Genomic DNA, 23,639 nt, shown 5'->3' with positions numbered 1-23,639 from the left:
TTCAGATAATTCCTGTAGTAGGCATGAGGGGTTTGTTCACTATTATTGATGTTTAAACAAGTCATTAAAAAAACAACTGTCTCACTATACTCAAAGTAATAGAAGGACTGAAAGAAAGCTAAAGAGTGAATGAGAGAGAAATACGAGCGCAAAAGCAAAGTTGAAAGACACTTATTTAGTTTTTAGTTCATTACTTTATTTGACAGGGACAGTGCATATTAATAACATTTCTGAAAATATGCCAGAGTTAGCCAGAAAGGCTAATTTTCATCTGTAGATCAGGCAATAGTTAAAAACACAGACGTTAAAAATAAAAGCACTTCAAATAGAATCAACGATAAAAGCAATGAAAAATAAAATATGCAGATACGAACCGAGCCTGTACTGCACAAGAGAGACAGTTCTTATAACACACAGAATCAACAATAACAGGACGGCAGTACAAACAACAAGCATGACGATACAATGTCAGGACCGGTGAATTGTGGGTATTATGCACACTGTGTTAGAGACACAATAAGCAGGAGCAGCTCTCTTACACTAAACATAATAATGACAAATTAGACAACAAACAACACCTCGCTGATCTAATGTTCACAGTTTCTTATGTGTTGTGGTAAATTGTTCCAATCCTGGGAGGCTCTTCCGGACCTGAGAAAAAGTTATTGCAAAAAGAATTACTGCACCCCCATTTAGACCCATATAAAAAGTAATACACAGTGAAATGTGTGAGTTTTAACAGCTCTAACTTTACTTTACTCAACACCAAAATAATGTCTTGTTTATTGTACAGTATGTATTCATAGGCCTATACAGTATATCCACAATATCTGCCCCCCCTGTGTGCATGTGGGGAAGTAACTGCTATCCTGGGTGTTAGAATTAGCTACCCTGTCAACTTGTTAGAAGTAAACAACTGTTCTCGGTGTTAGAGTCAGCTACACTGTCAGCCTGTATTACTTTCAAACTATTCATGCAGATGTTAGTCCCGGTGTATGTATAGATGCTGTGCGGGGTGTTCGTGTCGGCATGCAGGTGTGTGTGAGTCTTTTAGTTCCTGTCTGTCCATCAGCTGTCTCTTTTCTTCCTCACCTCTCACCTGTCTGCGTTGTCTGTCTGCATTTCCAAATGCTACGTAGAGGTGTTATGGTCTGTTACCATGCCAGCTTATATTACTGTCAAACCTATATCCTACTGTGTATATAGGTTAGTTGCGGTGTATGATTAGGCCACCTCCCACTGCTCATGTCCTCCTCATTCTCATCATCGGCGCTGTCTATTTGCAAACTGGACCGTGTTTCAAAACTCTTTTTCTTGTTGTGTTTTTCTGTTATCCTCCTCTGAAGCCCTCACTCACAACACCATAACATCTTCCTCTCCTCCTCAACCCTTCTTTTACTTGTTGAACTGCCTGGCAAGCTGTTTTAAATACTTTAAAATTTGCAAAACCGTCTTTCCTACTACCCAATACATTTGCACATGTGAGCAAGGAAACACACTTAATACTCTGTGTACAGTACATAATCATTTCATTCTTTCATTTAGGCCTTTGTGTTCCCTAAGAAACATAAGCCATCGACGAAAGCCCTACATCCTAGTGGGCAACTCTGGTTCTGAAGAGTGAAGCCAATGCTGAAGTGCCTTAAACTTGCATTCTTTCTAATAGCCAGCAGGGGGCGACTCCTCTGGTTGCAAAAAGAAGTCTGATTGTATAGAAGTCTATGAGAAAATGAGCCTACTTCTCACTTGATTTATTACCTCAGTAAACATTGTAAACATGAGTTTATGGTCTCAATCGCTAATTTCAAGTCTTCTTCAATACAGCATGATGTTCATTTAGTGAATTATGGTCCCATTTAGAGTCAAATAGACCATAAAGCAGGGGGTGCTTTAGGGCGGAGCTACCTTGTGATTGACAGGTCGCTACCACGGCGTTGTTCTTTCAGGGTGTTGTCTGTGCTTTCGGCTTTTAACCCTTTCACAAAGTGTTTCCAGTTCATGAAAGTTAATTTTAACATTTTGGTCCTTTTGGTTTTATTCAGCATTTGGTTGTACTTAGCTCCACCCTCTCGCGTTACTTCTGGTTGCAAATAAACCAAGATGGTGACGGCTTAAATGCCAAACTCGATGCTTCAAAACAGCAGTCCACAAACCAAACGGGTGACGTCACGGTGACTACGTCCACTTCTTATATACAGTCTATGCTCCACCCTCTCTGGTCTTGTGCTTTTCCAGTTGCAGCCATGACAGCCCATCAGTCTTAATCTCTTGTTCTGTGCTGCTACAGTGCATAATATCACATTGATATAGTATTACACACCTGTTTGTGTCAGTGAGGGTTGGTTTCTCTCTGCTCCATGGATCAAGAGGTCATTAACAGTTAGAGCCATGGTACCACATTGGCTTCGGACTCCCGCATGTACACGTCCAAAAGTCAATTCTTTGCACTCCTTCCTCCTGTGTATAATTCTCTGCTAATGGTCCAAAGTGTTATGTGTTTGATAGTGTTACCTTGAGGGTGTTTTCTTCCCTCTTAATGCATTAATGCATCCATATCTGTACAAAATGCCACACGTTCAACTTTTCCAGAGTGAGTTGTTTTTGAGGCTACATCCCGCTGAGCTCGCCGGCCTCTTTTGTTGCTCTTTTACATTGTTGTCCCCTTTAATTTTTGTCTCTACTGTTACATTTATCCCTCGGTTATGATCTTATTTTAATCCTGTTTGAATGAGTATAAATAAACCCAAGTTTGTTTGTTTTTCAAATCTGCATAACGCACCGCAATGTGCAAAAAAATACTTCATAGACGTTGTATAAAGAGCTAATCCTCAGGTCTCATCCAGCACTGATATGCGAGGCTTCATTCTGTCTGTGTTAACATGCACTTAGACAGCAAAGGTCAGACAAACACCAGAGACTAAGTAGAACATATTTAACGCTGGGATAATGATGCTGAGGCAACAGCCTGCTTAATAATTTAGCTTGTAGTTCTTTTTAATAGATTCTCCCAGCCTCTCATTAATGCTGGCAGATGAGCAGCCACTTGTGTGTGTTTTTTTTTATTGAAGGCATATAAAGCTATTGCTGCAAGGTTCCATTTTTTGCATCATGGATATCTTGAATTGGATGGTTTAAAAAAAAAGCTTGTCCCAGTATTTCTTTTATTTTTTTTTTTATCACCACGATGAGTCAGTTTTGTTTCTCTTTTTGTGTTGGCTGAATTTCCTTTCAGCATGCAAGAGGAGAACTACAGCATAGTCACAGTAGATGAAATTAGGAATTTTGGACAATCTTTAACCACACGCTGAACATTTCAAAAGTAAACGTGTTTTTAATGATCACTCTAGTTCATCATTAATATTTAGCCGCCCCTTTTATAATTCTGGGACCCCCTTAGAGGAAAAACTGTCAATACCGTTTTCAAAGGGGTTCTTTGACCTCTGACCTCAAGATATGTGAATGAAAATGGGTTCTATGGGTACCCACGAGTCTCCCCTTTACAGACATGACCACTTTATGATAATCACATGCAGTTCTGGGCAAGTCATAGTCCAGTCAGCACACTGACACACTGACAGCTGTTGTTGCCTGTTGGGCTGCAGTTTGCCATGTTATGATTTGAGCATATTTGTTATGCTAAATGCAGTACCTGTGAGAGTGTGGACATATTTGTCATTGTTTTGTGTTCTTAATTTATTTCCAATAATAAATATATACGTACATTTGCATAAAGCAAGCATATTTGCCCGCTCCCATGTTGATACGAGTATTAAATACTTGATAAAACTTCCTCAAGGTACATTTTGAACAGATAAAAAAATGTGTGATTAATTGCGATTAATCATGGACAATCATGCAAATAGTCTCGATTAAATATTTTGATCGATTGACAGCCCTAAAAACGGCCAATCAGAGCCGAGGAGTCTCTAAGCATCTGTCAATCACTGCTCGCAAAACTTGTGAAACTGTCAAACTAGGCAACACTAATCAAATATGAATCAATATTCTGTAACTGTAATGCCTTTTTCTCTCCTCAAATGTTTTCAGAAGCATCTTGTAGTATAGTGTTTAGCTGTAAAATGAGAAAGTTTGCTCCGGCCATTGGGCAGTGATTGGTTTTGGCTGGACTGTTTTGAACACGGTGGCTGGGCAACTTTCTCATTTTACAGCTAAACAGTACACTACAAGATGTTTCTGAAAACATTTGAGGTGAGAAATAGGCATTACAGTAACATAATATTGATATGCATTTGATCAGCGCTGCCTAGTTTGACCGTTTGATCGGAGTTTGCGAGTGATTGACAGCTGCTCCGAGACGGCAAGGCTCCAGCTCAGCTCTGATTGGTTGTTTAGATCCGGGCGTGGTAAAAACTTGCAATTAGCATTAGGAGCACTATGAGGTAGGCAGAGGAACATGATTTTTTTCACAGATTATATGTGTCATGCAATGCTGTCAGGATATAATGACAGTTATATAAAAAAATATTTTTATCATATTTGCTCAAAGTGACCGACTGCAGCTTTAAACCCTTTTGTTCAATTTGCTAAAGTGTAACATCTGATGTTCTGTTCCAGGGTTGAGCTCCGAGAACCTGCGCACCTGCTTTGCGATCGTTAACGCCTACTTATATTTGTCTGCCACAGACTTCCTGCAGGTGAGAAACACACACACACACACACACACACACACACACACACACACACACACACACACACTTTTCTCCTGGCAATATAATCCACATACATTATATAAAACTTCCTAATGCTCATATTATTTTATTCCCCACAGAACTATGCAGAATCATTGTGTCGAGCTTTCTGCGATCTGCTGAAAGACATCACGAATGAGGGACAGGTCCAAGTGCTCAAGGTACTGTCACTCCAACCCTCTCACACACAGAACTACTGTTTATTCTGCCTCTCTCTTTCCTGAGGGTTCATTTTTTCATCCTCCCTTCTGTGTTTGTTTGTTTTGTGTGTGTGTGACCCGGTGCATAACAGGTGCACTAGAGGTGGCATTAAATGCTGTATACACAGACACAGAAACATAAACAGACACAGACAGTGCTGCTTGTGAACTGACACCGGGTTATAATGCAAGACGAGCCCTGATAGTCTCACAGCTTATACATTATTTGAGAAGTATTACAGAGGGTACTTCAAACAGCAGAAATAATTAGTATTATGTTAACTCTTTGATGTCCTCACTAAGAAAAAAACAATGGAAAAATTTTCTCTTCGCATTTTTTATATCCTTGGGGCAATATTAACATTAATCAATGGTATTTTTTGATACAGGTTTCTACCAAACGGTTGAGATAAGCTCTTCAGGGTAAAAGAAAAATACAAACCGTGTACTGTTATTTTGCAAGTAAGAGGTTACTTTACCAACATATGTCAATTTGTTACTGTGGAATTAGTTGTATTACCAGTATTAGTATTATTTTCAGGTATTTATTCTAGATATTTACCATATTTACAGTAGGCTACTTTGAAAACATCTTAGAAAAAGTGAAACATCATAAGTAAATCCTCTGAAACTATGATACATCAAAAAAATATGCTTACTTTTCAAAATTTGACCAAACCGAGTCCTCGTGTCTGGAGTGACTTTTTTTGTTGCTAACTTCCTGTAAGGAGGCGGATTAAAAAGACATGCTATCTAAAGTTAATTACAGCGACATATAGTGGATTTTCTTAGCATAACATACCTAAACTGAGTGGTAGAGATGGCTCAACACATTTTTCAGTACGATATAGTGACTCAAAATGTGCTCTCCCAAACAGTCGAGCAGAACATTGAAGGGTTAACGCCACTGCCGATCATAAATCTGAGTGAACCACCATGTCAGTGGAGTTCCTCAGGCCTTCCTGTGATTAGCCACGCTCAATTTCATATAATAACACAAAGTGAAATCAAGCCTCAGGATGTTGGCATGTTTTTTTTCCCTAATAGATAATTGGCTGTGATTGTTTCAATTACTGGCAAATTTATGCTATTTTCAACTAGATGCTATCAACAGTAAGCCGAACACACTATGAGTGTGCTCTGCATGTGCGATTGTTGTGTGAGTAGGCGTGATAAATGATGGGTTAGAGACGAGCAGGGCCATCCTTTTCAAATTTGTCATTTCTCTTGGTTTACTCTCAGACTTACAGTTGGTGTATATATGCGTACAGTGTTGCACATGTGCTGTTTTGCACCGCTTCAGTTGTATATGTAGCCAGAAGGACCATAAGACCACAGAGCTTTAGCTTAGTACAGCTCAGTGGCATTACTGCACATCTGGCTCCTGCTAATCCTTTGTTCCTCAGAAGAGGAGAGCCAGCAGACAATAAACCCGTCAACCTACACAGCAACATGTGCACACAGCAGTTCACCACACACGGGCACCCTGAGAACGGAGGGATCAGAGTAATCAGCATGAGTTCCTTTGAAAAGTTCACATGCATGAACACAAGTTACAGAGACAGATATGGGCCACTCACTGTCTGCATCTGCGCTTCAAGTTTGGTCGCTGACCTTTTGAGTTTAATATTCTCATTTGAGGCTTTAATTTGCAAACATGCCATTTGTAATGTAACAGCGTTTACATCATCATGTTGGTGTGGTCTGGATTTATGTTGTAGTCTAATCATGGGAAGCCTAATGAGGATGGAATGATCTTTTTACTGGTTTGAATTAAGATTGGGCGATACGACCAGATCTGTGAAATCTTGCAGATGCCGTTAGGAGCACCGTTTTATAAAAACAACTTTTTAAATCATATTTGCTCCATTTCTACCCACTGCAGCTTTAAGCTGTTGAATTCAAGTGGTCTTTTTATTTCAGCTGTGACAGAGAGCTCATTCAAATGTCTTTGAAACTTAATCTTAAGGGACTAACCTTGCAACATACTGTAGGTCAGACTCTCAATTAAAAGGAGGATTTTCCACTATCTCTCGAAAAAAGAAGCTCCCGCTAACTCCCTTTTGCCCCTCTATGTCCTCCCACACTTAATGTTTACATCATCCTGTTTCCGACCCTTACTGTCTCTCTTTGACACACACCCTCTCTGGCCCGATCAAACCCCCTGTATGTTTCTCCTTGCAACTGTTCCTCACTCCTCTCTCTGGGTACCGTATCTCATCCTCCCTCTCCCTGTGTCTCGGCAGGTGGTAGAGATAGCTTTAAAGGTTAGCCCCATACTGGGAGCCCACATGTTCCAGCCCCTGCTGCCAGCTGTCTTCAGAGGTATTGTGGCCGGCGAGGTGAGTTTAACCTGAACATCTTGCACCGATCTGGACTTGGATTATATAAAAGGACAAACCTATAAAGATGTGCTATATCCCCTGTGGTGCATTTTCACTCATTTCCATCTTCTTTTACTGAATCGTTACCTCATTAAACCTTGAAAATAATCACTTAATAAGTTCCGGCATGTTCTTTCAGTTTGTCCTTTTCTGTCATGCATAAATTAATTCTCATGGAGACTATATAATGGTATTTATTGATCATTCAGCTCAGTTAAAGGTCACAGGCTGTTTTTCAACGATTCTGCTGTGTCAATCTTCTTTCCCCCTTATCATGCGTAATGACCTTTGTTTTATGTAAAAGCGTTTGTGCATGGTTATGTTTCCGCATCCGCATGAGTGATTCCCATCGCTGCTTGTTTGTTGTTGCAGAGATATCCCGTGGTGATGTCCACCTACCTGGGAATAATGGGCCGCGTCCTGCTCCAGAACTCCACTTTCTTCTCCTCTCTGCTCACTCAAATGGCCTCTGAGTGCAGCCAGAAGGTGAGATTCGCATGTCCGCCCTTCATTTCTGTCTTCTCAGCACAGTCCCCTTTAAATGTTTGCGGGAAACATACCCGCAAAGCGCCCGTTAAAAAGGGAATAATTCTGAACGGGGCCGAAACGTAATGAGCCAAGGAATTGCAAATGGTAACATATTCGAGCCCTAAAGTTTAGAGTCGTCCCCACTGTCACTGTGAAACCGTGACGTTGTTTTTGTGTGACCCGGAGATTTGTCCTGTATTTACATTACTGCCGTAATATAAAATGAAAGACCTCGAGTTGTCTCTACATTGCCTCTCCTTTTTTGACAATAGAGGACAAGGCAGTGAGCTAAATGAGGCAGAACAAATAGGGAAGGTCAGTTTTGCTGACTTTTATGACAATCCATCAGTATATCTTGAGTTGTCAGACACTGTTTATGTCACTCTTTCTTGACCTCTCTTTATATATTTAATTGCCGCCCCTTCTGTTTGTCTTCTCTTTATTAACCCTCCGTATCTCCCCTCCCTCTTGTCCACCTCTCTACTCATCAGATGGACCAGTTGCTGGGCAGCGTGATAGAGATGTGGGTCGACCGCATGGACAACATCACTCAGCCGGAGAGGAGGAAGCTGTCGTCGCTGGCTCTGCTTTCCCTCCTCCCATCTGACAACAGGTGAGAAACATTTGTCATTCATTTATCTGCAGAAGGGGCTTTGATCCGGTGAGGAGTGGATAGCATCCGTCAGCACAGCTGACACAAGGGGCAAATAAGAGGAAACTGAAGAGACGTACTTAGGCAAATTATTTACTCAGCTTTTGTTTATCTTTATAGACTATAGCTGGTGAAATGATCCTTCTCTGGGTAGTCTGTGGTTCTGATTCTGATGGGTTTTCACTAACAACGGAGAATATTAGCTGTTAAAAAGTTTGATAAAGATAACAGATTTTTACCCTAAAGTCATAATGTGCTGCACAAAATCAACAGACTTGACACCATATGGGTGGAGGTGATATGTGACAGCAGCTCACACATATATGCACCATGCAGGCATACATTCTGTAGGCAGTGGGGTTTCCAGACATGGTGCTTACAGGAGGTGTGTTGTGAGAGAGACAGCTTTACAGCCGAACACATTGTGGGGCACTTCTAGACAAACATGTTCTATGAGTTTATATTCTGTCTGACTTACCATCTCTCTTTCTGGACAAGTCTACAATGAGAGACATAGAAAAGTGTTCATAGACATAGAATAGGAGTAGAGCGGACATTCCCACTCAAATCAACATAGCAAGATGGTCAGCGCGATGGCCATTTTTACGTGTATGTTGCCGTTGCAAAGAACGTAGCAGGCTACTTCCGTATAAACTTCCGCATAGACCGCCTTGCGGTAAGTCGCGGACTCCACGGGACTCACTCAGGCCGGCGTGATGTATAACACAACAGCGCCTAGCAACAGTGTGACAGGTACGGCCCCACTGACGTGTGTTGTCCCCACAACAACTAACAACAATCGCCATTTTCTTTAGAACTGGTCAAATGACCACGGCAAACAGTTCAGTGCCCGTTCTACTCCTATTCTATTTCTATGGATGTGGTATTTTAATCTGTAAATGATCCGGTTTCATCATAGGCATGGGACATCTCTCTGTGCTTGTGTGTGCCTCTATTGCTTCTAGTACTACTAACTAACTAGTTGACTTGTAGTGGATTATGGTGCAGAGAAACAGCACCATCTTCTTACAGTAGGTTAAATGTAAAAGTTTTAAGGCCGTTGCCTGTAATGCTAGAACATTTCCAGAACAAATGCTGTTTTCAGCACCTCAAATATGGAAATTTCCTGTTTTTCTCTGTTTCATATCATTAAAGTAGATAAATAAATATCTTCGGCTTTTGGACTGCCAAAACAAGACATTTAAAGACATCACCTTAGACTTTGAGAAACTAGGAGGGACATTTTTCACTATTTTCTGACATTTTACAGACCAAACGATTGATGGATTAATCAAGAAAATCTTCGGCAGATTAATTGATAATGAAAATAATCGTTAGTTGCAGCCCTACCCGACTTAAACCAACATGTTATATTGTGAGAGCATTCTTCTCTTTCCTCAGTCATCGCACATTAGGCTGTTATCTACACCTAAATGTGACAGGTGCACGGGAAGGCTGAAACATTTAAAAAAACAAGTTCTTCACTTGCCATCAAAAGACTTTTCTCATTTCCTATTCTAAGTGAAACTTCTCTTGAAGTGGTTCAGAGGAGTCACTGTGGGGTTTAATGATACACTTTTCTTGTGATGTCCCATCTCACTGTACGGTGATGCATCTTTTTATCAAGATTTTGTGAAGTTTAGTTTTCTGCATTTGAGATATGGTGATCATAGACATAGACAGGCATGAAATCCTTTGTTACGCCCCCATCCTTGGTCTCCAACGGCAATTGATTATGACAGGATTGGCTGGTTAAGTGCTGCATGACTAATCAACTTTCTCACTTACAATCAGACCTAAAATTGGAAGAGGTCCATATCTTGTCCATAGCTGCCCTTAATATCATCTCATTTTTTGTCCTTTTTTTTTCTATTAGATGTAGTGTGAAGTGAAAGTCAAGTCCTAAATCCTACATTTCACTGGTATTGAACAATAAACCTCAATCATAATGATTTAACTGATTAATGATTTTTTTATCACCCCAATGATACAAAAAAGAGAAACATAATACATCATTGAAAAAATCAGCAAACGCAAGAAAAAATAAACTGTGACAAAGCTTTTCTAGCCATCATTATGTTATGTTATCTATATATTGTTACATTTAGTTTTACAAAGTTAGAAAAGCAATGTTTAAGTCAAGCCTGATGTTGCCTTAGACATAAAAGAATGATCCCAGTCTCTTCCACACAGTGAGGCATACAGCTTATTAATTAAACACTGGTATCGGATCGGTACTTGGTATCGACCGATACCCAAAGCCCAGGTATCGCTACTAGTATCGAAACTGAGAAAGTCGGATCGGTGCATCCCTAATTTTGGACCATTAGTATTACTATAGATAACCCCCAAAAAGCTTGAAGACAAAAACTTGCTATAGTTGAATATTTTTTTTAATTATTTACACACATCGTAGCCTTTTTCTGAACATACAATCCTTCTGGCAGTGTTTGCCAGGCCTAAATCAAAAGAGCAGATTCAGAAAACCTTTAAATGTTTCATTAATTATATTTTTTATATCAATAATTATTTTATAAAAAGAACGTGAGAATTGTATCAATAAATTACAGCACCCTCGTTCCCACTCCATCCCCCGTGTCGTGTCGTGCCGTCCGCCCGCCCGCTTGTACAGATGCTCTCCACATTGTTTTTATGTCCATATGGCTGAGGCACAGCGCTGCACCGTGTATAATGGCATGAATCGCCTAGAGAACCTGATCTGGAGTGGACAAAAAGAGTACCAGCAGCTTGTTAGAAGTACCGGTGAGCAAGGAAAAAGTCACGGTACGCCAAAGAGTAAAATGTAGAGGTGCCAGTACTGCGTACCGGTGAGTTCTGACCCACTTCGACACTGCTTGCAACGCTAAATATCCCATCTTTACCTCTTTAGTTTTGATGTCTAAAAGAGAAAATGTGCACCAGTATGCAGCTGTACAGTAGAATGCACCACTGGGGATTTGCTTCAAGGCATAAAGTGAAAAGGCACCACTAGAGGGCTGTGAAACAGCTGCAGGCAGGTAATCTATAGGGAAGTATCCAGTTAGGCACTTCTTATTACTCATTGTTGAAGAGGGTGCTTCACTCTGGTGGACCAGTCAAGAATATCACACAGGAGAAAATCAACTTACTCTGCTTTTCCATTATGGATAATTTGTCTTAGAATTGTTGTTGCTATTACTGCACATCATGTAACACGGTGTACAGTAGGTGCTGTCATTGAAAATAGCATCTTTTGTGTTTTGAAATGATTGCATCATTGTTGTTTTTTTACTTTTTACACTTTTCACAGATTTGTATTGAATCTGTCAACTACTTTTTTCCCTATGTGGTGATTGTGCATTAATGCATTCAAAGAATGAAACCTGTTTGTCCTTTGATGAGATGTTCTTCATACTTTCTGAAACTTTTGTGCAATGTAAGGGCACTAGACTGTTTAATTTGTATTTAACATGCACAGCCATGAGGCCGTTTTCACCGCAGACTGCTTCAGTCATCAGAACCTCTTGTTCATCCTTTTTTTTTTTTGCCGTACCAGTTCATCATCACTGACAGGTTGCTTTACGACGCAAAGCAACAAGAACAAGGACCTTAAGAATTCATAATGCACATCTTTATTGCCTGCATCTGCTGTGCTCTCATCAAAGTTTTGATTAGTTGTTATGTTATATTTGGTTCAGACATTTGATCTGCTTTGTTGACTTATCACGCAACCCATAAAGCCTGGCTGTAGCTTGTATATATTTCTGTTTTTTGCAAGCAATTGCATGTAAATTATTACTAGTAAATCAAGCTCTTCTCCATTGTGAGATTATGCAATTATTTGCCTTTAATTGTTGTTTTTATTCACACATGTGTTTTTTAGAAATCTATAGTTTTATGATTATTAACTGTTTGTCCATAAAGGTAATTTCTCAGTACCGTCATTAGATTATTTCCCAGTATAATAAATAGCTTCGATATGCATACATCATGCTTTCAATTTGCTAATGCAAGACAACAACCTTTAGTCCTGTCATCAGTTATGCATTCGCCACTTACACCAGCAAAGCCCCTGTGCTATTTAGGGTCTACACTAATGATTCAAACTTAATGATGCTCAAAGGCACCGAATGTAATCAGTGACGCTTATTTGAAATCCATTTGTAACAAGCTCAACTGGAATATGTCCAATATTTTAAAGAAAGAAATAACAAGGAGGAAGGAGAGTATTTAATAAGTATCATAGCATGAGACACTGCTTCTCTAAGGAGGAAGGATTTTACCATTTAATCTGTAATTACCACTGAACACGGAAAACAATATTAATCTAATGTGAAATGTAATTGCTGAATAAACTGTTTTTCAACACTGAAAATGTCATTTTGCATGCAGCCTTCACAGGTCACTGTCCTCTACTTCCCTGTAGCCTCCTTTAGTTTACGCTGTGAGGATGACACAGAGACAGTTGATTCTGATGAGGACTTTGTTGCTGCGACCAGTTTTGTCTTTGCACGCAGCCCCGTCAGCTTTCACATCATGTTTCCACTTACATTGATTTGAATGGCAGGCACGAAGCAGCTAGCACTAGTCGGCCATTAGAAAATAATCACTGGAGAAGTGTTGGGCTGAATGGAATTAAAATTGACAGACATGTTTAAATGTGTGATAAGGGATCTTTGATACGATGCCTGCATCCAGTTGTTGCTATGGCTGCCAATTTGAGCCTATTATTAGGAAATTGGGGCCAGAGGTGTTCAGTGATGTATTTTACACTCCCAGGATATTAGTAGCGAAGTGTTACTGACTGAAAGGAACATCTATTTAAAATTCACCTGGGCCAATTTCCATGCTCTTTTAAGTCAATCAAAAACATTCCTGGCGTCTACTTCGTATATACCGTGACGGTATACTCATAGATAATAATATGTGTGAGTGCAGATATGTAAATTTGAAGTTGATTGGAGAAGTACATATTTGATCACATGCCAGTGTAGAAAATAGGATTATAGTACATAGTCGTAGGCTGACTAGACTGCAGAGGAGAGGATTTGAGTCACAAATTGTATGACTTTAGACTTGACTTGACAAAATGCAAAAAGACTTACAAGTCGACTTGGAGTTTAACACCAGTGACTCTTGACTTCACTTGGACTTGAGCCTTTTAACTTGAAAATACTTGATACCCAAAGATTATAAAGTACGTTATTAAAAAAGCGTGTGCATGAAGACTATCAACTGCCCGGTACCGGAGGTAACTCCGGCAGTGTCATAGATGTTGGGTTTATTTATTTATTAGATTATATAGATCCTTTATTAATTTTTTTTCGGTAGAGGATTTACTCATGGGGAAATAAGTAAGGGATAATGTACAGCGAGCCGGTCATTGTTGTGAAATAAACCCCCAACAGGGCGATGCGGCACATGCCACGCAAAGCGGAGGGGTGGACCCCGACGCGAAGCGGTCCTGAAGGGGTTTATTTTACAACAATGACCGGCTCGCTGTACATTATTCTGCTTATTACACGGCTACTTACTTAAGAAATCAATAATTTGACATAAAAACGGTCAGCCAGAGTCCAAGGTCAGAACTGCGTCCATAGCAACAGTCTGTTATACATAGCAACGGTCTGCTATAAAGAAATAACAGGATGTAAAATGCCGTGATTGACCAATCAGAATTGAGTATTCAACAAAGTCAACCTATTGGCTACGATAACAATGAGAGACTCAGCCTGCAAGGCTGTGTGTAAAGACATTAAGCCCCTTTGATTTTTGATTTTTCACACCTGAATGTGTGAGACAATAAAATAAAACTGCATTTATAGCTGGAAAATCACCCTTATCATCTGTGATTGATCAGCGCAATGGGAACGTGTTTTTGTGGGATAATAAATGTAGAGAAATATTTTCAACCTTTCAGCCATTACCCATGTTATGGGTTGGGCCTTTTTTAAACCCTCTGCCTTTCTCTCTTTTTGAAAATGTTTCTACTAACGGTGAAATGGTGAGAGTGAGAGGCATACAAACAGAATAATCTGGACATGTGTTGCATGACGTGAGTTGATGGATGGCATAGATTACCTTCTCTGGATTGCCATATGTTTTTTTTTGACAGACGCTTTATCACTTTCAGTGTCGCCAGGATTTAACCTCGACTGTTGTCATGTTGCTCTCGATGACCATGTGCTTATTTGGACAGATACCCATCTCTCTCTCTGTTTCTCCCTCCCCCCTCCTACAAAAAACAAACACACAGCTGTTGAATTAATGATGTCATGAGTAATGAGCCTGTGTTGTCTGTTTGTTATCAGCGTGATCCAGGACAAGTTCTGCGGCATCATCAACATCTCCGTTGAGGCCCTGCATGATGTAATGACAGAAGATACTGAATCAGGCACCTTCAAAGAGTAAGTGTGCATGTTTCTTACTAATTTGGACGAGAAGAAAACAAAGAAAAACAAGAAACTTCCAAGTCATACTGTTAAACCCTCCAGACATTTATATTCTTCTCATGAGTGAATGAAGTTTGTAACATTGACAAAGCTCGTGCGTGATGATTGAAGACAGTTGGAATATGTGTTTTGAAAGCAGTGCAACTTCCGATGTGCTTTTGAGTTGTTAGATGTATCAAAAACAAACCTGAAGAAAGATTTTAAATTAATGATATGAAAGCACTCCCTTAATCATGGAGCATGACAGTGGTGCTGCAGAAGGCTGAGTGGCAGTGTTGGACTGGACACAATTCTCTAGAAAAATAATGGAGTGTGAAATGGCCCAAAAAAACACATGCTCACTGTGGAAGGACACACTCTCCCCTCAGGCTCTCCGTCCCAGTAGCATGGTGCTCATTTCTTAGTAGATGTTAAAGTCTGGTGTAAAGCACAATCAGAGATTTGTTTTGAAACACATTATATATATAACAAAATAACTGCTGAAAAGACTGTGAACTACATAGTACTGAATTGTGGAGTTAGACCGTTTAAACTGTTTTTCACCATTTTCGTATTTAGGATTTTTTTTGGGGCGGGCCTGAAATCATGGCTTGATGACGCACTGGAGCCATCCTTAGCATAACCCCTCCCTTTACACTATATAAAAACTAGAGGGCATAGCAGCTGTGGTTCTCCTGCTCAGTCAATTGTTGTGGCTGTAAAACAGTGGATACTCCCACGAAATGACTAATTTGACTATCAGAATTTGATCAATTTGGTCCAAATTGAACACCCGCCAAGCGCCAAATGCGAGTAGATTTTCCGTTTTTGCGAGTAAATCTCAGAAGACTATCCACCACACTGGAATGTAAACGTTTTTTACCTAATTAGTCATATCATAAAAAACTATACAGTAAGCTTGGTTACACTGAGAGTCTCTACTGCGTTTTGGTATCATTTACGCTGTTTCTGTCCTCTGATCTGTGTTGGAGTTTGCCACACACACACACACACCGAGTGTGAGAGAGAGAGAGTATGAAGTTACAGCTGTGAACATAGCAGTGCAGTGTGTGTACAGTTTAGGCTGTTTGTTGGTGAATAAATGCTGCAACTCCTCAAAGGGCTCGAGCGTAAGGACGTCCCGTCGTCCCACGGCCAAGAAAAATAGGATCAGGGAGGATGAAAATTTATTTTGGGACGAGAGTTGAAAGAAAAATACCCTGCTAATGTTACAATGAAAATTACGTTTTGTTTAGCACACAGTTCTTCTTTATATTAAACCTCCTTGATAACATTAACACACACACAACACATACTGCCGGTCTCTGACCTCACGACAGCCGCAACAGGGAATTCAACCCAAGTCAATGAGGTAAACTTAATAGTATTAATGTTAGACTCTTTAGACGGAAACGCTACAATTACCGCTAGCTAACCAGTGAGCAGCCGACGTGTGCATCATACAGTGAGATGGCTGATGATAATGTTACGTTAACTATTAGGAGTCAAAACTTCGCAACAGGTCAAATCATGTTGAAAGTCTCTGGTGCACATGGAGAGGCAGGGCTGAGAGAGAGGGCCTGGGCTGAACTCAGCCTTGATACGTGGGGCGCACGCTCTACCAGGTGAACAACTGGGGCGCCTTTTAAGCAATTTTTGAATCATTCAATTTTGTCGAGGTGGTTAATAACACATTTTTCGTGTGAAAAACTCAGAACCAGGGCTGTCCTCGACCAAAGAAATACTTAGTCGACTAATCGATTAGTTGATTTAATTTGTTTCTCCACAAAGAATCACACAAAAGCACCACTTTAAATCTTGTGTTTACCAGAGATGTGCACCTAAGTTTCTTGGAAATAAGTAACTCAGCATGAAAAAAAGCATAAAAAACAACTAATCTACTAAGGAAATCTTAGTCGACTACGACCAAAAACAACCGATTAGTTGACGAATCGACTAAGAGGAGGCAGCCCTATCTCAGAACACATTTAATTTGGCTTTACCCAGACCTACATGATGCAGACACCTTTTCTCTGCTGTCAAAAATGCTCAGCACTCTCCTAAAATGTGCCAGTGTGAAATGAACTGAAAAAAGAGGTTAGTGTAAATGCTTCTTTATTTGCCAGTGAAGTGCCGAATTGTTTTGGTTCCCCGTTGTGCTTCATAACGGACAAAAACATATTTGTGGATGCATGTTTTATTCACTGTTTGTAAATGCAATCAACTGAGACAGAGAGCAGTAGGTATTGTAATCGTCCTGCCTGTATTTAGGAATTAAGTCAAGTTTCAAATAAACAGACTTTGCTTTTATTCTTCTGTTGTAAGTAGTTTGGAATTGTTCTAGTGTGGCGAGGAATAACAATGAAAGTCCTTGCTGCCATGGATAAATTCAGTAAAATAACATGCCAAGTGGCAAGCCAGTTCAGCATCGTACTCTATTGTTATTGTAGAAATTCCGTCACATGTCGCTTAACTACTGTAAAAGGAATTCAAAGTTTGAATGTCTTTTGTACTGTACTGAATTGCACAGGATGAATGTGTAAGAGTTGTAGTTTCAGTTCAACAAACTTTAAACTGCACAAGTTTTAAAAGGGGAAATAGAAATGCAGCCATATGTAGCTTTCGACAGAGCATTAAACCATTACTCTAAACTGCAATAACTTTTCTTTTTTGGCGCCACTTGGCGGTAGCGGAAACAAGTTGTGAAACACCACATTGACATATCATAACCTTTTAAGTTGACATGACAAACTTGTTGGCAAACAGTTGCTTATTTACACATCCAGCAGTTGGAGCAACATTATCTTTCATTTCGAGTTGTGTCTCTGGCCCCAATATTCATTCTCTCTTCCTGAGGGAAATATCTGGCTCTTTAGCTGCTAAATGATCCACTGTGTTCACCGGCTAGACACTAACTATGTCTGTCTGCTGTTTGGTGTTTTTCCACTGAAATCAGCTGGCTGCTGCTGCAGCCGAAAACGATGACACGACATTGGCGAGAGTGAGCCAAAACAGTACAGTTGCCAGCTGAAACTCTCTGTAAAGCTCTGTAATGCGGAAGCCTTAAATGGACGTGATTCAAACACTTATTTAATACTGTTAACTCGAGAAAACAAGCTTTGTTATCTGGAGATAATGAGATAATTAACTTGTTATCACAAGATAGCTAAAAGTTGTTCTCTTTAATTACTTATAAAGTTTGGGTCAAATCAGCAGACGGTTAATGCATCCAAACGGCCCAGATTGAGCTGACAGCATGGATGTATGATGTAAACATCCATGGATGACAGTGATGGACTTGGTGAGGTTAGCGGAAGGACTTTGTGTCGGTAGTCGGAGATGTCTTCAACTCAAATGTATCAGTCAGTGTCAGGAATTATTCATTTAATTGTTTCCCAGAAACCAAAAATCAAAGAATAAAGACATTTCCCTCACAGTTTAGTGGTGGGGACACAGGTAACTTTTTTTTTAATTCTGGTGAATATAATCCATTTAATCTTATTTCCATATACAGTATATGTATCCTTGCTAGCACCTTATTTTGAAACACGGATGTAGTCACAGGTGTGTCCGTCTGCCAACTTCACCAAGTCCATCACTGTCAGCTCGATCTGGGCAGTTTGTATGTATTTACTATCGACCGATTTGACCCAGACATTATAAGTAATAATAATAAAAAAAACGTTTGTTTTCTCGTTATAACCAGTTAAAGGGACTATTTGTAACTTTCAGAAATGCTTCTTAACAGCGACACCTGTGGCCGTGAAATCAACGAAGGTCAGCGTCGGGCTCGCGCTTGCTCGCTCTCAATATACCTGAACGAGCATCACTCAAAACAGTGAGGCGACACACGTCAGCTAAAACCACAATATCATTCTATATTTCAGCTGCTTGGCAGTAATGTTAGCTGACCAGACGAAGGTCTCTCCATGAACATGATTTAGATCTGATCCTAGTGTTGGCTTTTCCTGCCTAAGTGCAGGCTGAGGCAGCGGGGCTCTGCAGCGTGTCTCCCTGCTCTCTCCGCCCGCAGCCGGAGAGAGCAGAGGAGACACCGGCACCCGGTCGGTAACGAGAAGACAACGTAACTCTCTGCACAGGTCGGTCACTTCACAAGACACGGAAAGCCTCTGTTGGTCTGGAGGAGCTGCAGCAGTTATTTCTGCACAAACGTCCCCTGTGCATTCACTAAATATTCTCAGAGCTAAACTAACTCTTCTGCAGTGTGGAGTGAGCGCGCGTTCACGTCTAGAGGTGGAGCGAGCTGAGCTGTCTGAGTGAAGGAGAGCAGGCAGAGGAGGAGGGTACAGCGGCTACACGCGAACGCACATATGCGAGCGCGCATGTGTGACGACCCGCTACATTTATGCGCGTACAAAGTTACAAATAGTCCCTTTAATTATATTGTGATCTCGAGATAACGGCATTAAAAAAAGTTAAAATCATGTCCGTTTAGGGCTCCTGTACTGTAAAGCCGAGGGAGGCCGCAGATTCAAGTGATAAAACTCTGTAGGTTCATCAGAATGAACGACCCCTTTCACATTGTCACATTATTTTTGCATTGTCATTTGATACATTATTATAGAAATATTGATTATTGCCTCTTTAAAGGCGTGTTCACCCCATAAGAGAAAGATGGTCACTGAGCTTCATTTCTTGAAAACCAGTTCTCTCTAGTTGTTTTTTTATTAGTTTGAAGTTCATTAGTTAGTTTTTAATTAGAATTTCTGATCACGAGTTATCAAATGCCACATGTCAAAGTCACTAAAGGTGACATTGGAGACACCATCACCTCATCTCTACTGACAATAAGGATTAAGTAAAAAGGACAGAGGAAATAAAGGACTTTGCAGACTTTGGACTGAGCACAAAGGTTTCGCTTGTAATTCTCTCTGCATGCTGATGAACCAATATGAATAGCAGTCCGAGCTGTGTACTGGAGTGCCAGAGGGTTCAGCCTTTTTTCATGTGCCTTTGTGTGTGTGCACACACGCCGCCTGTTCTGAAATTGTCTCCTACTGTGCAGGTTTATGTGTGGTTATTAATATTGAGTTGAATATTATTGTGTTTGCAGCTGCATGCTGATGAGCCATTTTGAGGAGCCCAAGCTGAGTGACGATGAGGAGCCACCAACTGAGCAGGACAAGAGGAAGAAACTGGTAGGTCAAATACACACACACACACACACACACACACACACACACACAATTGTACACACATAAGATCTAATTTTGCAATCACTAAAGCCTTGTGTTCTGTTTTTCCATTCTCACTTGCTATTTTATACAAATAGCTTATAATGTAATGTTACTATTATTATATATACAGTGGTTCCCAACCTGAGGTCCCCGCCCCCCTTAGGAGGGCGCCAAAGATAACAGGGGGTGCGCCAGGATTTGTCTCGCTTGTCTAAATTAGATTTGCACTTTGTGGATAATTTATACAATAGTCTGTATGTAAAACTATTTAAAAAGATATTTTTTTGCTACTTAGTAGGCCACATTCTGGTATTTCTGCATAGCTGCAGATAAAGATCAGGCTACACTAATATTATTAGTATTATACTATTGTAAAAATAAATTCCAGGCTAGGTAGGATTGTTTCCTAATTGTGTGATCAAAACATTTCCAATATCTCCAGAGCGTTGTAAAGTCTAAAAGTCAAAATGTATTGAAAAAAAATCAAGTCCAAAATTCGCAACATGTTTTTATCTAACAAAATTTTCAGCTTAAATCCATATTTGCTGGCGTTTAGCCTTTCAAAAACAACATTTTCAATGCGGTCAAAAACTGTTTGCTCTCCCACTTGGCGCACACAAAGGAAGGCCTGTACCTGTATTAACAGGAAGGTCTAGCAGCAATCTAACAAATAATACATTAAATTTATTCAACCACAATAGCACAAAATCCATTACGGCTCTAACACTACTATATTTAACAAAAAAAAGATCACATCATTCGCTTGGCGAATCCGTCATCACTTCATTTATGTTGACGAAACTGTTATATTCGTTAAAGAAAGTTGACTCGTTTAATACACTGAACCACCTTATTCAAATTGAGGATTTTGTTCGAGGATTTGTAATTATTTTTCAAGGGTGATGACGACAGAACATATGGAGGGGGTGCTCAGCTTTTTCTCAGATACAAGTAGGGTGGGGGCTTCAAGGAAAATAGGTTGGGAACCACTGCTTTATGCTCCACTGGCACTCATGATACAAAATAAAATCACTCAACTAAAATAAACCCCATGATTCGAGACCAGAAAGTACATATTTTACCGGTAAAAACAGCGAAAGGTGGTCACTTCATACACTCGTTAGTCACCAATTCAGAGCCACCTCTCAGCTTCAATGGCTGCTACAGCTTTTCATGCAGCGCACCACATAATCACTTTTAAGTACAGCCCCTGGTTGCACGCATGTGTCACAGTAGCTTTCAGCGTGCTTCGAGTCACTTGAGGTAAGCACGGATGTTGTTGAGTACCTATAAATGGCCCCTAGGTGGGGGATGTATACCAATTAAACAGTATAGTGATGCATGTATGTACGTGTATTCCTCTGCTACTCACTCTGTCACACTGTGGAAGCTCAGAACTTGTTGCGCTATTTCACATTGTAAAATCATATTGTTTGTGGTTGGTGTCTCCAAATGAGTACCTGAGCAAAATTGAATTTATATACATTTAATTTCATTGCTGTTTGGATGAAGAAAAACAGCTGTATTTATTTTTTGTAGTGTGACTATTTCCCCTCCGTGTGTGAGTGAGTATGTGTGTATTTTCTGGGCGGTATCCAAGTGCACTTATCACCTCAGCCCAGACTCTGACTTTTTGCTCCAGGGAATAGAGAAAAGGAGACTTAAAGTCGCGCCTCTCTCTGCTTCTTAAAGCGTGTGGGTGTATGTGCCTTTGGGACACGCGTGTGTGAGTGTGACGGGTGTGACCACGTGAGACAGCTTTCAGTTTGAGGGAGAAAGTTAATGAGGAGGATGACCCGTGGCATTTTTGAACATTTTATTGACTCCAGTTTGGCTTTTTTATGGCTTCTTTCCTTGGCAGGCGTTTGCATATCTGTGTAAAAGCATTGATGTGTATAAAAATGTTTGTGCTAGTCTGAAAGAGCTTGTGAGAGACAGAGGATGTTGTTCGTTCGAGCACTTTCTCGTGATAAATAGTAGCGTCAAACTGTCTCGTTTGCCCATCAATGCCTCACTTTGAAGAATATATTAAGACGACAATGTACATGTCGGTGAGGAATCAATCAACACGTCATTTTGTGCTCATATTTAATGTCCCATCCACTTTGCTTAATCATATTGTGTATATAGTGTACTTGCACTCAAGTGGCATGCAACCTTTGTTCAGTCAACTTTCATCAGTCACTTTTCACTTGCTCAGAAGCTTGAGCAAGTGAAGCAATACCAAATAGATATAGTTTGGTTCCAAGACCAGTGCTGTGCATAAAGGTGAGCCTAAGTCCTGGATGGAGAACTTGACTCACTCCTTCTCCTTCTCCAGGCAGGTGTGTGGATAGTCACGATTCAACTGACTGAGCCCTACTGTGTTTTTTCCCTTTATATGCAGTGCATCTAACTATAAACCAAGGAATCTCTGTCTGTCCCTCTGTGTGTATATGTGTTTAGTGTATATAAACAAGGTTTCCCCAAGAAAACTGGTTAGTGGTTGAAGCTGGCAGAGATGGTCAAAAGAAAACTAAATTCTCTACCTTAGTACACGCATGTCCATATAGTATAATACCTCATCCATTTTTGCCACCTTCTTTCCACCTTCTGGTACATCCTTTTTTTGTCCTTATCTTACTTCCTCACTTTCTACTTGTGTAGCCTCCCCTTGTCAAGCAGTCTCATCACAGTCTCTGCCTGCAGGTGATATTTGTATGATTGTGCTGGTTTGTCTTGTTGAATTAGATTTGGCTGCTTCCTTGCGGGCTCCTGCAATCTTACATAAAAGATGAAAACAGTGAATACAGGGAAAAGGGAGGAAAAGGGCAAATTGCACTTGGCTGCAAAACGTTAGGGCGTGTTGGGCGCTGTAATATCATTAACGCAATATCTATTGTGAATCAGACCTTGAGACGGGGCATATAGAATTCGGCGGCCTCGATTCACCCACAAATTGTGGGTCTTTGCTGGAAAGACAGGCAGTCCTGCGGAGCTTTGACAGTTACTAGAAGTACAATTAATGGTTTTAGGACTCATTCTATTAGCAATTGTACATAATAAGTACCTATAAGCTCCTCATACCTAAGTGCTTCATTGTCCAAATTGAAATGTTCCCCAGATCATTTGGAATTAAAGTGAAACCTCTGAATCAAATAAAAGGTTTATCAACGGTCTTATAAGGCATTATGTAAAGGGCAAAGTATCCTTTTGGTTCCCTGCACAGAAGTGACAAGGTCATTTAACTGCTGTCGCTGGTGCAGAGGGGGAAAAAAAGAATGAAAGAAGAAGAAAGTGGCTGCGAACTTTGAAAACCTATTGAGTTCCCGTGGTGTCAGTGTGTCCCTCCAGCACTTGTCAAACAGTGTGTTTGTCTGTTTGCGTGCATTTGTCAGTAAGCACTGCTGTTGACCGTGTCCATGAAAATCGTGACTTGTGAATGTTCATAGACTATATTATATAAACTTGAAAGTAGGGCTGTCAATCGATTAAAATATTGAATTGCTATTAATTGGTGAATAGCAGGATCTGGTCTGTCACTGCACATTTATGTAAATCACACATAAACCTTGTTTT

The 23,639-nt window shown here is 40.3% G+C and overlaps 1 protein-coding gene across 1 annotated transcript in view; it reads left to right on the top strand.

Annotated features, from left to right (window-relative positions):
• ipo11 (importin 11) overlaps window positions 1–23,639 on the top strand; it is a 154,030-nt gene that overhangs the window by 104,365 nt on the left and 26,026 nt on the right. The window contains exons 23-29 of the mRNA XM_074637658.1: window positions 4,576–4,655; window positions 4,790–4,870; window positions 7,156–7,251; window positions 7,666–7,779; window positions 8,313–8,434; window positions 14,764–14,859; window positions 19,958–20,042. Coding sequence (XP_074493759.1) covers window positions 4,576–4,655; window positions 4,790–4,870; window positions 7,156–7,251; window positions 7,666–7,779; window positions 8,313–8,434; window positions 14,764–14,859; window positions 19,958–20,042 — 674 coding nt within the window. The remainder of the gene's footprint in view (window positions 1–4,575; window positions 4,656–4,789; window positions 4,871–7,155; window positions 7,252–7,665; window positions 7,780–8,312; window positions 8,435–14,763; window positions 14,860–19,957; window positions 20,043–23,639) is intronic.

This window comes from Sebastes fasciatus, chromosome 6 (assembly GCF_043250625.1).
Source record: "Sebastes fasciatus isolate fSebFas1 chromosome 6, fSebFas1.pri, whole genome shotgun sequence".
NCBI classification, from domain to species: Eukaryota; Metazoa; Chordata; class Actinopteri; order Perciformes; family Sebastidae; genus Sebastes; species Sebastes fasciatus.
This window is presented reverse-complemented; position numbering and strand designations above follow the sequence as displayed.